Source organism: Hippichthys cyanospilos, chromosome 10, assembly GCF_059441005.1.
Source record: "Hippichthys cyanospilos isolate Australia breed blue-spotted pipefish chromosome 10, RoL_Hcya_1.0, whole genome shotgun sequence".
Lineage (NCBI taxonomy): Eukaryota > Metazoa > Chordata > Actinopteri > Syngnathiformes > Syngnathidae > Hippichthys > Hippichthys cyanospilos.
Window position 1 is genome coordinate 170,001 of NC_142378.1, and position 15,305 is coordinate 185,305.

Below are 15,305 nucleotides of genomic sequence, written 5' to 3' on the forward strand. Positions count from 1 at the left end.
ATTGATTTTATATAATTGGAACCGTTAATAATTGGTATAACTGAGTATGTGTACCTCAAAACCATCCGTGGATTTCTCTTGAGCAATATAAGCAATATAGGATAAGCAATATAAGATTGTGTCAAATAATACTTTTAACAATTTTGATACACAGGAAATATTGTTGATTTTACAGTATAAATGATCTAGGACCAAGCACACAGAGCCTTGAGGGACTCGATGAGATATCATCAACTCGCTTTTCATATTAAGGAATGAGGGAAAAAAAGTATTATGCATACTCTTGGTTTCCTCCGTTTTTGATTTTTGTCTGGTATTTGAATTGGTTCACTAAGTATCATTCACTCATGTACGTTTCCCTTCTTTCTGCTGAAGAGAGGCTGATAAAGGGGAGCAGCCGTTAGACCAGAAGCAGGATTCTGTTGCCGAAGCAGTCGACATTCAATCCACTTCAGGCCAAGTGGAACAGGAGGAGGAGGAGGACCATGATGGGTTGGAGAAGGGACGGGCTGAGGTGCGGCAGGACAGCAACGCCTCCCTGCACCAGCCGCAGGTTCTTCATATGTGATCTTTTGAAATCTACTGGAAAATAGTCATTTTCAAACATGACTTTTTCAAAAAAAGAGACACCCTTTCTAAAATTGGAAAGTACTTCTGTTTTCAGAAGCAAAGCTGCGTTGTGTTTTTATATTTAAATCGAATTTAAACTACTTGTTATATACAATTTAAAAAAAAAAAAAAAAAATCTTTTTGCATCAGGTTACGGCTAATCTCGAAGTATAATTTCTTCCCCCGGTATGGTCTTATTCCCCATAAATAGAAGCAGGCCAAAGCAGCGATATGATTAGCAGCATAATGATGAAGTCAAGCGAATCCCATTCTGGAAATTCAGGTTGCTCCCCTCTTGTTTCCAGCATTACATAAGCAGGGACTGAACACGAGCCACTCCGACCCAACGGAGAATACCGAACGGAGAACGTGTGCTTTCGATCCACGTGAAGTCGGCGTCCTCGTTAAGATGTCTGCGCCCCGCAGCTAACGCTGACCGATAGATTGCTAGGCCCCCCCGCTCGTGTTTTCATTCTCTACAACTAATGCATCTTCATTTCGCCGTGTCCAAGTAAGATCATGTTCAACGGGGCTACTCTAGTGGGCTGAGGTGGGGGCTGGGCGGGGGGTGTCCATGAATGTTTCACGAGGGACGTGAGTCGCGTGGCTCACATCCTGCTATTGTTTTTCCACTCGCATAAGGAAGAGGAAGTATTACTAACTTTTCTTAAAGAAGGGTTTAATAAAGCCATGGCTGATTGTTTGTCAGCAGCGTTTTAACTGTAGTCCAAAAATCCGCCTTTTCGGTGTTTCCTGTGGGAAATAGAAATGACCCATTTCGAGGTCAATCTTGATATTTTCTATTTTAAAGTTATACTATTTTGAAGTAAAAAAAAAAAAAGTGTATTTTCAGGACAAAATTAGTTTTTTGTTTTTGTTTTTTAACTAAGATAAAGTCATATTTTGGATAAAAAAAAAAGAACAAACATGTATTTTCCTGAAAAAAGTATATTTTCAAGGATTATCCACATTAATCCAGAAAATCTATATTGTTTTTTATGTTCTATGATTTGCTAGTATGGCTTTTTATCACAAATGTACCGGTAGGTCTTATTTTTTTCTTCTTGAAAATGTGATCTTCAAAAAATGATTACCGTATTCTGCCAAAGTTCCATACGATATTTTTGGGAGGAAGTTGGATATCTTCTGAATTAAAATTTGTTTGTGTTTGAGATTTTTAGTGTATTTTCCTGAAAAGTATGCATCCTTTCAGGCATTTTGTTGCAGTATTTTTCTTCAAGAATAAAGTCAAATGTGAAGGAAAAATAAAGAAAAAAATATATTTTTCGATAAATTGCGGCTCTTATTGATTCAAGTCAGAACTTTACAAAGTGTTATTGGTATGTTCGTCAAGGAATGGTTATAGGTTTTCAAGAAATGCATGATTAATATTTGGGATTTAGGCAGGGGAGGCCGGTCCTGGCAGGGAATCGGATCCCTCGGTCCCCAGCAAAGACGACATCCCAACCTTTGACGAGTGGAAGAAGCAAGTCATGGAGGTGGAGAAAGAGAAAAGTGAGTGCACTTTCACAACTTTTGTTTTTTTTTTTCGGACTTTTTATGTTCCCGCCGGGTTCTATTTCTGTTTGTCCCTCCCTCTGCGCAGGTCAGAATCTCCACACGGCCGCCAGCGGCATTTCCCAGCCAGTGAAGAAGGTCCAGAAAAACTTCAAGAATAACTACGCCTCGGTGGAGTGCGGCGCTAAGATACTCTCAGCAAATAATGAGGCGAAGGTTGGTGTGTGTGTGTGTGTGTGGGGGGGGGGGGTTAGCTAGCTTGTCTTCTTAAGACAGTATAAACCTGTTCTCTTTCCTCCAGAGTACGTCTGCTATTCTCATGGAGAATATGGATCTTTATATGCTGAATCCCTGCAGCAACAAAATCTGGTAATTTTAGATAGAAGCCCATTATCCCCGTTTAACTATTTATTTTATTAGGAGCGTATAAAATAAAAAGTTTGTTCACACATCTCTTACCGCTATGCAGGTTTGTGATTGAGCTCTGTGAGCCCATTCAAGTCAAGCAACTGGACATCGCTAACTTTGAACTCTTCTCTTCAACGCCGAAAGATTTTCTTGTCTCCCTAAGTGACAGGTACGCCATGTAAAAACCCACAATGTGGAATCATTTGGTAACCCATGCATATATTTAAAAACTTCATTTATTCGATGCCAGGTAAGGATAAAACTATGTGTGTGTGTGTGTGTGTATGTATGTATGTGTGTGTGTGTGTGTGTGTGTGTGTGTATATATATAAATTATTTATTTTTTGCATCATGATTACTGGTATTATCAACATTATTTAAAGAGTTGTACCAAAAACATCTAATATACTTGCTAAAAACATTACCATAAAATTATATTAAAAAAAAAAAGTTACAAATGATTCAGGCTTTATAGACCTTTTTTCAGGCTACTAGACACACAGGTTAGTACCAATTTTAGGGAATTATTCTTGTCGTTTATTAAAAATGATACTGTTGTAATCAAATCTCAAAATGCGTTTTGAGGTAATGATATTCACAAGGCTTGAATTTATAAATGCAAGCTTTTAAAGGGAAGTTCAATTGAGAAATTTTCTTTTAAATTAGTATTCATTTGGTTCGACTAGCCTAAACATGGCATTCTGATTTATATTCTGTTTGTGGAATGTAAATTAAGCCGCAGATTCCACCTGCTTTTTATCCATCACTCTGTTTACTGAAAACTGACATCGGAATTGCTCAGCATTCGGGGAATAACCAATAACCTCTCGCCTGTTTTCCGAGTAAGTTCATTTTACATTCGCAAGCTGTGATTGGTTATCACCTGAGCTCTGAGCAACTGTGATGTCATTTTCAATTAGCACCAAGAAGCAAAATGGCCACCCCCTGAAATAGACAAAGGGGTGATTTTTTTTTTTATTAAAAAAAAAAAAAAAAGGATTTAAGTTACCAATATGAAGGACCAACACCGCTAGTATTTTGATACGTAACATTTCCCAACAAAACTATGACTATAAAGCAAATAAACTGAGAAATGAGTGTCAATTTGTTCTGTTCTTCTAATTGAATCATCAAATGGTCACAAGCAGACAGCCGATACTGTTGTTGGTGTAGTGCAGTGGTGTCAAACATTTTTATTTTGGGCCGCATTGTATTTGGAGAATAAGAAAATGTTTGTTTTTCTCCCCCCCCCCCCCCAAATGTTTAAAAGTTAAAGACAACTTGCAATTCTGGTATTTTAGTCAGAAAGCGGAAGTCACGTCAGCATTTCAAGGGCCACAAAAAGCGAGGCGGCGGGCCGGATCTGGCCCCCGGGCCTTGACTTTGACACCCGCGGTGTCGTGCGTACACACGCAAACAATAGTCAGCTTGACGTTTTAGGCTTTTATGTCCAGTCATAAATGACGGCACGCAAATACTCCCCTTGAGTCATATCTCCCCCCGCGAGGCATTTTACACCAGCTTCAGCGTCGGCATGCGGCTTAGTGCAGATTTTTGATCCCTCACTTTGGGCCACGCTGCGTTTGGCAGGTACCCCACCAACAAGTGGGTAAAGCTGGGGACCTTCCACGCCCGCGATGAGCGCATCGTGCAAAGCTTTCCACTGGATGAACAGCTTTACGCTAAATATGTGAAGGTACTTCCGTTTTTGTTTGAATGAAAGCCTTTGTGGGAGTCGGGGTGACAAAGAGTACGTTTGATGATGATCCGTTTTTAGTTGGCACAGTGGCATCGGTGATTTTATGCTCAGGGGACCTTCTTATGACTTTGCGGTAATTTAACGCTGCGGCGAGGGGCGGGTTACTCCATGCCGGGAGCAAGTGAATGGCGAAACGCGACTCTTATTAATGGCCTACGTATTGTGCGTCCGTCACAGTGGCTTTGCTTGTACAGTACGAGCTAAAGGTCGCATGGAATTTGTATCCCGGTGAAAATGTATTGTGCGGAAGGGATCCGAAATAAAACCCTTCAAGAAGTAATAATGCCACACGGACTTTACGCGTTTCACAAAATAGACTTGGGACCTAAGCGCAATATTGAACAGGTCGGCCATTTTGATTTGAATTAGGCAGTTCACGCTTCCTGTATTTTCGGCTGATGGGAGATATAATCGCCAGGCTTTAATTCACACTTTTGATTGCTATAACGTTATTTGAAATGTGTAATTTCAGGGTCGCTTGTATTGCTGCAAAAATTGTTAGAACATGTCATATCTTGACAGCGCTGACATTTCACATCTTTTCTGACTTTGTCCTGCTGCCCGTCTCTATTTTTAAAGGGATACTTTAGATGAAACAAGTTGACATTTTGCCTATAATCAAGTTGATTATTGAATTATATTTCATGTATAAACGCATTCATGCCTTTTAACGACACTTTGCACTTGCTGTCAACAGAATGACATCAAACGTTCTAATATTAACGGCAACAACCAATCACGGTTCACCTGATTGATTAAGCTGAACTGTGATTGGTTGTTACCTGAGTTCTGAGTACATGTCATTATCAGTCAACAACAAGTGGCAAAAAGTATTGTTAAAGGTATTAATTGTACACGATCAAATATCAAATCACGTATAGGCAAAATACTTTTTTTTTTTTACTGCTAATAATGGCAAAATTGGTAAAGCATCCCTTTTAAGGCTCGTTGGAAAAAATCTCCATTTTCAAGTGGACTCGTCCAGAATAATGGATTGATCTTTTTTTTTTCTTATGTGTGTGACTCAATTTCATAGAAAATGCTTACAACTCTTTTTATTTGACTCATTTTCTTGTTTTATTTCTCTCGCTTTCTGTCGTGCTGTCTTGCTCTGGCCTCAGATGTTCATCAAGTATATCAAGGTTAGCATTCTCTCTTTCTGTCACAGGCTGTCTTTTTAACTGCCCTAATAAGTGTGTTTGGGGGGGGCATAGCTTGAATCCGTGGGAATGCTAACTAACACCTAGGCTTGACCGTACTCTATATCTGCTTCACCTTGATGGAAGTTTAAGGGTGTGGTAAATGGGGCACACTTACACTACTCACGATGAGATATTTGCTTTGGGATGAAATATCAGTATGGAGCTAAAATGCCAGTTCGTTTGAAGTTCATCCTGAAAATTTCCCTCCAAAGCCCCCATACAGTATTTCTAACTTTTTGCGAGTAGTGTACATGCGTATAATGGCAAGAGAGTTGCTAATTCATGCTAACATTTTTTTCCCTTTTGCAGGTTGAGCTGCTTTCCCACTTTGGCTCAGAACACTTCTGTCCGCTCAGTCTCTTCAGGTAAGACTGATCGCTTTTACTGGAGTTGGATTGATTATTGCGTTCACATGATCGGAGCTGCGTATTTATCTCCTCCCTAGAAAGATTACGTCATATGCGGTGTCGTAACAATGACCCTTAACCTTTTTTTTTTTTTTTTCTCCTCTGTAACCAGATTTTTGGACACAAATCAAATGTGCATGTGTATTTGTTTTGCGTAGGGTGTTTGGTACCAGTATGGTAGAGGAATATGAGGAGATTGCTGATTCGCAGTATCCTTCCGAAAGGCTCGAGTACCTGGATGAAGATTATGGTAAATATCCTGGAACATAGAATTGTGGACGAATGCACAAAGTATGAAATGTACCTAATAAAAAGTCCACGAAACAATGGGCTAATATCTGTCTCCTTAGACTATCCGCCTGGCTATCAACCATCAGAAGACAAGGCGTCTAAAAACCTACTTGGTTCCGCAACAAGTACGTATACAAAAACAAAAGCGTGATATGCTGTCGAAAATGAGAAAGTCGTAGTGATTCTCAAGTACGGTACGTATACCGATAACGGTTTTTGGGTTCCCTCTAGTTGGATGTGAGGAGGGGGAGATAGCGACATCCTTTTTCTCTTATTTCAAGAATGGCTCCTGATTGGTCAAATATTGTTTTTATTGTTTTAAGTGAGTTGACTAGTTACCTGTTTTTAGTGATCAAAAAATGATGATAGGAAAATGTCCGTCCATCCATCCATCCATTTTCTAGAACCGCTTCTCCTCACAAGAGTCACAGGTTTACGGATAAACAACTAATTTTCATGAACATAATATGTTGACCTTCAGATGCCATCCTCAACATGGTCAACAATATTGCTGCTAACGTGCTGGGTGGTAAACCTGAGCTGGAGGGCCGATCAGGGGCACAGGGTAAGTGTCTTATTCTTTTTAACATACGTTATCATTTTACTTTTGTTTTCAAACAGAACCAGCTTAGTAAATGGTCCCCAGGCTCTGCAGGCACTCTTAGGCTAACTGACAATTTGAATAGTTCCATCAGGTTAATACTCTTTTAAATTAATACATTATATTAATCGTCCAAACTACTTTACTGAAATGAATAAATAAATACATAATATATCGTTCGTAAAACAAAACCTTTGAATTTTTGGGGCACGTCTAATTTTAAGGAGATATGCAGTAAGTGAGCCGAAATCACGAGCATATCTGGTTTAAACAAAACCATTTCCTTCTGTTATACTTATTGCACTTGCCTAAATGGATAAGGCCCGACTTGTGTGGCTCGATGACAATGCATATTGAAACGTCGAATGACTTGGCCATGATTCACGAGTTGTTGAATCATGACTTTTTTTTTTTTTTTTTTTTTTTTTTTTTTTTTTTGCCCATTGATGCTCTATGTATGAATGAATGATTGAGGAAATGAGAAAAGCGGCAACATGCAGATAGGAACTGACTGAATCAGAAGGTTTACGCTGTTTTGTTTTGTTTTCTCCACAAAACCAGGCATTCAAGCAAGGGTGTGCAGACTTTTGATATCTACTCTGTAAACAACATTCTTGATTTGAAATTTGTTTCTGTCACAGCAGCTGCCTCTTGACTGTCTGTGTATGAATGTGTGTGCATAGAAGCAAATTCGGTTCTAACTGGATCAGACCAGTTCTGTCTCCCGACTTTTCCCAAACATGGGCTTGCGAGCCAAGCCGCCGGGAAAGCTCTTTCTGTCCTCCGCACTGCCTCCTACAGCTCCATGCACTGCATTCGCCGTGGAGCAAACAGCGCCAACGTTCACAACTCTTGAAATATCATTTGTCTAATCGCAGGTAACCTAACAGAAGAAGCGCTGAGCAACACCGAGGAGAGTGTGGAGGTTGAGCCTGCTACTACGGTGGAAATCACCCAAAACTCTACTGTGTAAGACCTTTGTCGTAACATCAAGTAAGGGTGGGCAAAGTATGGCGCGCGGGCCACATTTAGACCGCTCTGTTCTTTATTCTGACCCGTTATTTTTCCTTTTTCCCCTAACCAACGCTGAGCTGTTAGTTGTTATTCATTTTGGTACGTAAATGTGATTTTCCTTCCATCAGAGAGAAACCCGTCGTGCCAGAAGAGGAGCGCGAGTCGCTGGAGGACACCGGCGTGTCTTCCACGTCGCCCCCTTCCCCCGAACCCCACACCAACATGCAAATTGTCACTCTTGTGGAAGAGGAAGATGATGAAGAGCCTCGCCAGTCCACAGTCATCTTGTTGGAAGAGGAGGAGGAAGACAAAAGTGAAGAGGAGGACATGGCAGCCCATAGGGAGAACTCAGCATACTGTCCTTTCTTGCCTTTGTCTTCGCTGTCCTGCCCGGCCACACTACCGGAGCTTCTCCATGGCTGGTGCTCCGCCATGTTGGCCGAAGAGCGACTCCGCAAACTTCCCGTCCGGACACGCCCCGTTGCGAAGGACCCCACCCTCAAACGCCCACAGGTCCCCAACCCAACGATTTCACAGGAAGCCCTTCCCGTCACAGAAACCTCCCCAGATACTGAGGTACCCCCCACAGTCCAAAATGAGGATCACCGACAAAGTGAGATATCCCTCACACCATTATTGGACCCCGACACGCACACCCCCCTGCTCAAATTCCAGCTGGAGCCCAGCAGAGCGCCCGCCCTTCACCCACATAGCGTCTCTGACTTCCACAGTTCCCTGACTCCCACCCAACAGGACATGCTGCTGCCTCCCATCAAGGACGCCGCCCTGAACCCCGTTACCGCGTCACCCCTATCGGTCGCCCCGGCCCCCAACACGCAGCGACCGAGCGCCACCCCGCCCGCATCGGAGGCGGGCCCCCCGTCACAGATTCCGACCCCAGAGACAGAGCTTCCGGATGCTGCTCTCCCGACCCCGAAGGAGCGGGACCTTCCTATGGCGTCGCGCCCCAAAGACTTTGTCCCCCCTGCCACGGAGCAACCCGCGGCTACTCCCTCAACGAACCCTGACCCGGTTTTTGACCCGCAGAAACCCAACGCGCCTCTAGAGGAGCAGAGGGGCCCTCAAGGAGAAGCTCATCAGTCCTCGGACATGGCAGACGAAGACCTGTTGAACGGCAGCATGCACCGGGCGGCCACTGATTTCTACGCCGAGCTGCAGAATGGGGGGGACTACAATGGCGGCGCGGCAGGCGGCAGTGGCGTGATGTCGAATGGGGCCACAGTCCACGGCTCCAGCCAGAAGGAAAGCGTCTTCATGAGGCTCAACAACAGGATTAAAGCCCTGGAGATGAACATGAGTCTGTCTGGCAGATACCTGGAAGAACTTAGCCAAAGGTAAAATGAAATTCTTCTTTTGTGGGGGGAGGGGTGGTGTAAACGTGGCACAGTCATATCGGGGCTTGAGTCAACAAGCTGCCTCTTCGAAGATGTTCTCTCGCATGAAAGCAGACTGGACTATTTTTCATGGGACACCAATCATAAAAAGATAACCATTGTCGAGTTCAGTTAAGATAACGAGGATAATTTCATTTATGAATTGGTGCTATATAAATAAAATGATGGTCTGCGATCAAAGAACACCGCTCACAAAGACGTTTTCTCCCGCTTAAGATACCGCAAACAAATGGAGGAGATGCAGCGGGCGTTCAACAAGACAGTGGTCAAGCTGCAGAACACCTCACGCATGGCGGAGGAGCAGGTAGGCGCGAACGGACGAGTCCATTCTTTTGGAGCGCGCTTGCTATTCAGCCGTCCCATCGCGCTTTGCTTCATCGCTCAGGATCAGAAGCAGCAAGACTCCATCCAGGCCCTGCAGAGTCAGCTGGAGAACGTCACCAAACTGTTAGTTAATCTTACCTCGACAGTTGGGCAGCTTCAGAAGGAGGTAATAGCTCGCAATCATATATGCCTTCATTATTACTTCCATGATTAATTAGGTCAATGAAATTCATCATTCAACACGTGATTACACTTTGCATTTGTTTATTTTAAATATTTTTCTTTTGAAAACTTTTCGTCCCAAAAACATCAAACCGTAATCCTTTTTTTCAACCCCAAAATTCACCCGTATTCTTGAAAACAAAGAACGAAAGACCATTTCCTTTCAAGCGAGCGCTCGTCCTCCTCGGCAGGTGTCGGATCGTCGGAGCTATCTGGCGGTGTCGCTGGCCCTTTGCGTATCGCTGGGCCTGCTGGCGTGCCTGCAGCGCTGCCGCAGCTCCTGCGCCGCCCCGGCGCCGGCGGCCGCCGCCTCGGGTGCGCTCGCGCTCCCTCGGAGCAAGCACTACCCCAGCCCCAAGAGATGCTTCTCCTCCTACGACGACACCAGCCTCAAGCGCAGGCTGATGTGTCCGCTCGTGCGCTCCAAGTCCTTCCACCTGCCCCCTGCCGAAGGTAAACAAACATCGAGCGCAATTGGCGTCACGCCGCCCGCTGTTTATCCCGCCGCCGCCGCCGCCGCCGCCTTTGGCCCCGTGGCCGAGAGCTGTCTGCGCTCGCAGCCTTAAACGGTGTCAGGATAGCGTGTGAAGCTTTGCTGACTTGTGCTTGACATTTGCGAGCTGGGCTCTAATAGAAAAGTTCAAGTGACGCTTTCTTGCTGAGTGGCATGCGCTCGCTGTATATTGTTTTCATTTAATTCACCTTTCCCTATTTTTTTTTTTTTTTTTTTTTTTTTTTCGTCCTCAGTAGGCCCGGATGACTTGTACATTGTGGAGCCTCTAAGGTTTTCTCCAGAAAAAAAGGTAAATGGTCTCTCCTGCTACTGTTTTCTTCATTGACCTTGTCACAGTGATAATATTTTTTGTTCTACGGTGTTCCCTCGCTTTTCTCAGTGAATGGGGACCGCAAAATCCCTGCGATAAGTAAATTCTGCGAAGTAGGACGCCCCCCCCCCCCTTTTTTTCCTCCTTGATTAAAACTAAAACAAAAATTCAAATATGAAAGCAATTATTGCCATGCGTGTTTTCTGTTCCAAGCACCTTTGCCACCAGGAGGCACTAAAACACACTATACGTAATACATAGTTTCTACGAAGATATTTATTTTTTATTTTTTTTTGCAGAGGAATACATCCCTGTCAGAATTGGGCTATCTGTATATTTTGTTCCAGTTACTATTCAGGCATAGGTTACATAAAGGAAAATTAACCTCATTTAGCTATTTTGAGCAGTACAAAGTTTCTAATTACAGTCAGCCCCCTGCTTACGAGCATCCCGATTTGCGAACATTCCGCCTTACGAGCGTGGATCAGGGAGAATTTTGTCCTCCGCTTACGAGCAAACCTCTCGTCTTGCGAGCATTCCGTCAAACCAGCTATTTAATATGTAGAAATGTTCTCGCCTAACTGCGTCAATATATTCAGCAGTTGCGTCATCTACAATCGTTAATAGATACTTATGGCGGTAACGTGAACGCTATTGGTCTTACAATCTCACACTGACTGTCTCACTCACGGTGTCTAAATATATTACCATTTAAGTGTAGTGTTTGTACAGCTAAAGGGAAAAACAGCTGACATGAAATTAAATGTGCCGATTGCAGGACAAAGAATTGTCATTGGTTTAAATGTGTGTTTTTTTTTTTAATTAATTGTCAATACATTCCAACCGTTTAAAAAAAAGTGCGAATAATTATCAGTCAGTCAAGGAGACGCTCGATTAAGGTCACCCGGTCTCACTCACGGAGATGCTATTGGCCGGCGTCACACGTCAATCACAGAAATGCCGATATGCTATTGGCCGAACGCCTTTATCTAGCTTGATGGGACAGGATGGAAGGAAGTAGACAAAATGAGTGAAAAACGGAATGTTTTGAAGACTTTGCAAACTTTATCTGTTAGACATAGCTTCTAAAATTACTAGCAGCGGTAAAGGAAGAAATAAGAGGATGATGTTTTAGTATCTCCGTGATTTGCACCACGACTGAAAGAGTTACTGTAACACTGTAAGACCAATAGCCTATATGCGTTGCCGTATTAACTCAAGAGGTTAATCTCTGCACCCTATTACGGGTGATGACACAGCGCCATATAATGGTTGCTAGACAAGATTGCATGTCAGGTTAGTCGGCGATCTCCCGATATGCATTGGGACAGCGTCATTGTTGCAATTTTGTGAGTCGTAACCAAAGGTGAACTGACGCTCGAACAAGCCATAAGTGTGCTGCCTAGTAAATGCAACACACACAACCACCTCTCCTCTTCCACCGTGCTCAATTCACGTCGGGAAAAACAGCTGACATGAAATTAAGTGTGCCGATTGCAGGACAAAAAATCGTCACAGATTTAAATGTGTTTTAATCAATAAGATGTCAATACATTCCAACCGTTTAAAAAAAAAGTGCAAATAATTATCAGTCAGTCAAGGAGACGCCAATATGCTATTGGTCGATTAAGGTCACCCGGTCTCACTCACGGAGATGCTATTGGCCGGCGTCACACGTCAATCACAGAAGTGCCGATACGCTATTGGCCGAACGCCTTTATCTAGCTTGATGGCACAGCTGGTTGGGATGGAAGGAAGTAGAGAAAACCCTGACTGAAAAAGTTACTTTGACACTGTAAGACCAATAGCATATCTGATTTACCGTATTGACTTCGAGCATTCATCTCTGCTCATCTCTGCTTATCTCAGCACAAGTCACGTCTTTCCAAAGGTAAAAGTCATTTATCCTTTGTATTTGTCATTTAATGCAACTGTACAGTAGATTATGTCACTTAATATTAATTTATGTATACAGCGTGATGATTTTACCTAAGGCTTCTGCGCGCGTTGCACGCACTCACGAATTAACATGGGTTTGGATTGCCCGCTATACGAGCAATTCGAGATACGAGCGTAGCCGCTGAACGGATTAAGTTCGTAACCCGGGGGCCCACTGTATTTAGTCATTGCTGAGCCCAAAGCACAACCGAAAGTGTCATAATCCGTTTTTTATGGTGGTAATTATACGCAGAAAAAAAACTGGATTTTTACTTGGGAAAGTGGCTACTTAACTCCTTCAATACCAGGGATGTGGTTTCACGTTTTTTAAAAAAAAGAGTTTGGACGTTAAATCCCAGGTACTTAAGTATTAAATGGATATTTGGTATCTGGGATTGAATGTCCGGACTTTTAAAAATGTGAAAATACTTCCCTTATATTGAATGAGTTAAGTATAGTATCCCTTTAATAGATGAATATGACTGCTAATTTTGATAGCCTGGCAATGGTGTGTTTTTCTAGAAATTATTTTTTTCTTTTGAACTCTATAAGATCTCACGTAGTCTTAAAAAAAGCCAAGAACACAAGGTTGAAGTCGTCCTCATTTTTTTTTTTTGCAGAAGAAACGATGCAAAAGCAAACTTTTGGACAAAGTGGAAACCCTGAAGCCGTCGGACCCTACGGCGCCTCTCGCCAACGGCGACGTCAAATGCAACGGCTTCCACTCCTGCCTTCCCCCTCCCCTCCTCAGCCTCCCGCCTCCCCCTCACCTCCCGCCGCCGCCGCCCCCCGACCCCTCCAAATCACCCCTTTCGGGGACCGTCAGCTCCAGCTCGTCCACCCACTCGGAGGAGTCTTTCGCCGGGCGCCTTCCGCCTCCCTCGCCCGTCTTCTCCTGCGGCGAGCTCCCCCCGGCGGCGCCCCTCCGGCCCGCCCCGCCGCCGCCGCCGCCCGTCCCCGCCGGCAAATCCCGGCAGGAGCGGCGCTCCGCCAAACGGCGGAAATGGCGGCGGGCGGAGCTGGTGGAGAGGGGCGTGGCCTCGCTGCCCAGCCTGCAGCAGCTGATGAAGCGCGGCGAGGGGCTCGGCGTGGGCGCCATCGGGGTGACGGCGGTCAGCGGGCAAGTCTGAAAGGCTTCCACCCCAAAGGACCACGTTTACCCTCATCTACTCCCTTCCAAAGACCTTTGAATGCTTACGTGCCTTTATGAGCCCTTTTTAATCGGTGTTGGAAACACACAAACGTTTGTTTGCGAGGACAAGTCCACATGAAGCATCCTTCCGCAAAGTATTTGACGCATGTATCACAGTGAGAGAACAGAGTTACACAGTACATCTTTTTTTTCCTTGGCTTTTGGTCCTCCTCATCGCTTGCCATTACGACTCCCGGGACCACCGTCCGCGTTGGCCGATTGCCTCCCGCATCTCGTCCGTCGACTCCCTCGGCAGCCCGGTGAAGAAAACGCTCCCTTTATTTTCCCCCATCGCGCTTTAAGCGTTTGAGCTTATAGCAGCAGCGTCCGTGACTTTTTCTTCTTTCTTGGAAACCTTTCTCTTTCTTCAAAAACGGCATAAAATTGATTCTCGTCGGTAAAAGGTCTGAAAAAAAATACCCATACCGGACAGGTTTATTTGTAAACATTCTTGACGCACGCTACTTTTTTTTCCTTAATAGAAAGCATCCCCCCCCGCCCCCACAGATACCATTTCACTCATACGTCTTTTATTTTCTTTAACTGAGCCGACACGCGCACACGCAAGTCCCAAAAAGCAGTTTATTTATTTATTTATTTTTGCGCACTGGCTGGCCAGTCTCGGTAGTACAAATATCGACAACAAAAGTTCTGAATGCAAATGCGCTCACTGGTACTGACACGCAGCTTGTTTATTTTGAAAAATACGGTAGCGGTCACGTGACATGATGAAATGCTTTGATCTTCGGGCCGCCGCTGCGTTCCGACTGGCGGAAAACCAGCTTGCGCTTCAATCGCACTCGAAGGGGTTTGATGCATTTCAACAAAAAAAGAAAAGTGTTTTCTGATAGGCTCTGATGAGTTTTCTCGGCAGACTGGGAATCATGCTACCCTTTTTCACACACCTTTTTTTTTTTTTGCACAATTTTTCCAACTGTGAAGAGATTTTAACATGTTCTCATATCAGCTTTGTGTCTGCATCTTTGTGTATGTGTGCGAGTTCTCGTATGTTCACTCACTAAAGGTTTGCGCAAATTTCATTTAAAAGGGAAATGCAGGCCAAGATGGTTGTTTGGAACACTTCACGTTGTGCTCGTGGTCTTTTGACCCCATTTTATGTCTGTGTTCATGCGGATGACTTAAATTTCTCATGTGGTGTGTTACAAGAGACTACTTTGATTCTACTTACTACACAACAAAAGAGGCCGCTAAATGACCTCCGTGTGCACTTTTAATGACTCCTCATGCCTTTTTTCTTTTTAACTTCAATGTGTTCTCTTTTCTTTTGGTCTCCTTCACATTCTCCCTGTGATTCCTCTAAAAAGCTGCACAGTATTTTGTTTTTTAGAGCAGGAGTGAGTTACTACAAAAGCTGTAGTGCCATTAGAAACTGTGAATTTCTAAATAAAACTTTTTTTTTGTCTTTCGTGGAGTGTTTTGTTTCTTTGGACGTCTGTGAAAGAGTAACTGGACAGCAATATGTGATAAATGTCATCTCGCATTTAACATACATTTGAATGTGATTCAACCTTTCAGAATTCCAGTTAATAACTGTAGCGGTCACACGTTTACAAAAACATT

At 43.7% G+C, this 15,305-nt stretch overlaps 1 protein-coding gene across 3 annotated transcripts in view; it reads left to right on the forward strand.

Moving 5' to 3' along the window:
• Nucleotides 1-15,147, forward strand: part of suco (SUN domain containing ossification factor) — a 29,210-nt gene extending 14,063 nt beyond the window's left edge. Inside the window, exons 5-22 of one of the 3 annotated variants that reach the window (XM_088425926.1) lie at nucleotides 376-553; nucleotides 2,013-2,124; nucleotides 2,216-2,343; nucleotides 2,429-2,496; nucleotides 2,597-2,704; nucleotides 4,126-4,231; nucleotides 5,416-5,436; nucleotides 5,806-5,861; nucleotides 6,062-6,153; nucleotides 6,254-6,319; nucleotides 6,676-6,759; nucleotides 7,674-7,764; nucleotides 7,938-9,164; nucleotides 9,441-9,528; nucleotides 9,610-9,714; nucleotides 9,962-10,223; nucleotides 10,518-10,573; nucleotides 13,153-15,147. In XM_088425926.1, coding sequence (XP_088282052.1) covers nucleotides 376-553; nucleotides 2,013-2,124; nucleotides 2,216-2,343; nucleotides 2,429-2,496; nucleotides 2,597-2,704; nucleotides 4,126-4,231; nucleotides 5,416-5,436; nucleotides 5,806-5,861; nucleotides 6,062-6,153; nucleotides 6,254-6,319; nucleotides 6,676-6,759; nucleotides 7,674-7,764; nucleotides 7,938-9,164; nucleotides 9,441-9,528; nucleotides 9,610-9,714; nucleotides 9,962-10,223; nucleotides 10,518-10,573; nucleotides 13,153-13,662 — 3,358 coding nt within the window. In that variant the 3' untranslated portion in view covers nucleotides 13,663-15,147. The remainder of the gene's footprint in view (nucleotides 1-375; nucleotides 554-2,012; nucleotides 2,125-2,215; nucleotides 2,344-2,428; nucleotides 2,497-2,596; nucleotides 2,705-4,125; nucleotides 4,232-5,415; nucleotides 5,437-5,805; nucleotides 5,862-6,061; nucleotides 6,154-6,253; nucleotides 6,320-6,675; nucleotides 6,760-7,673; nucleotides 7,765-7,937; nucleotides 9,165-9,440; nucleotides 9,529-9,609; nucleotides 9,715-9,961; nucleotides 10,224-10,517; nucleotides 10,574-13,152) is intronic. The other 2 variants (XM_088425927.1, XM_088425928.1) reach the window with 2 other exon arrangements.
• Nucleotides 15,148-15,305: the final 158 nt, after the last annotated feature.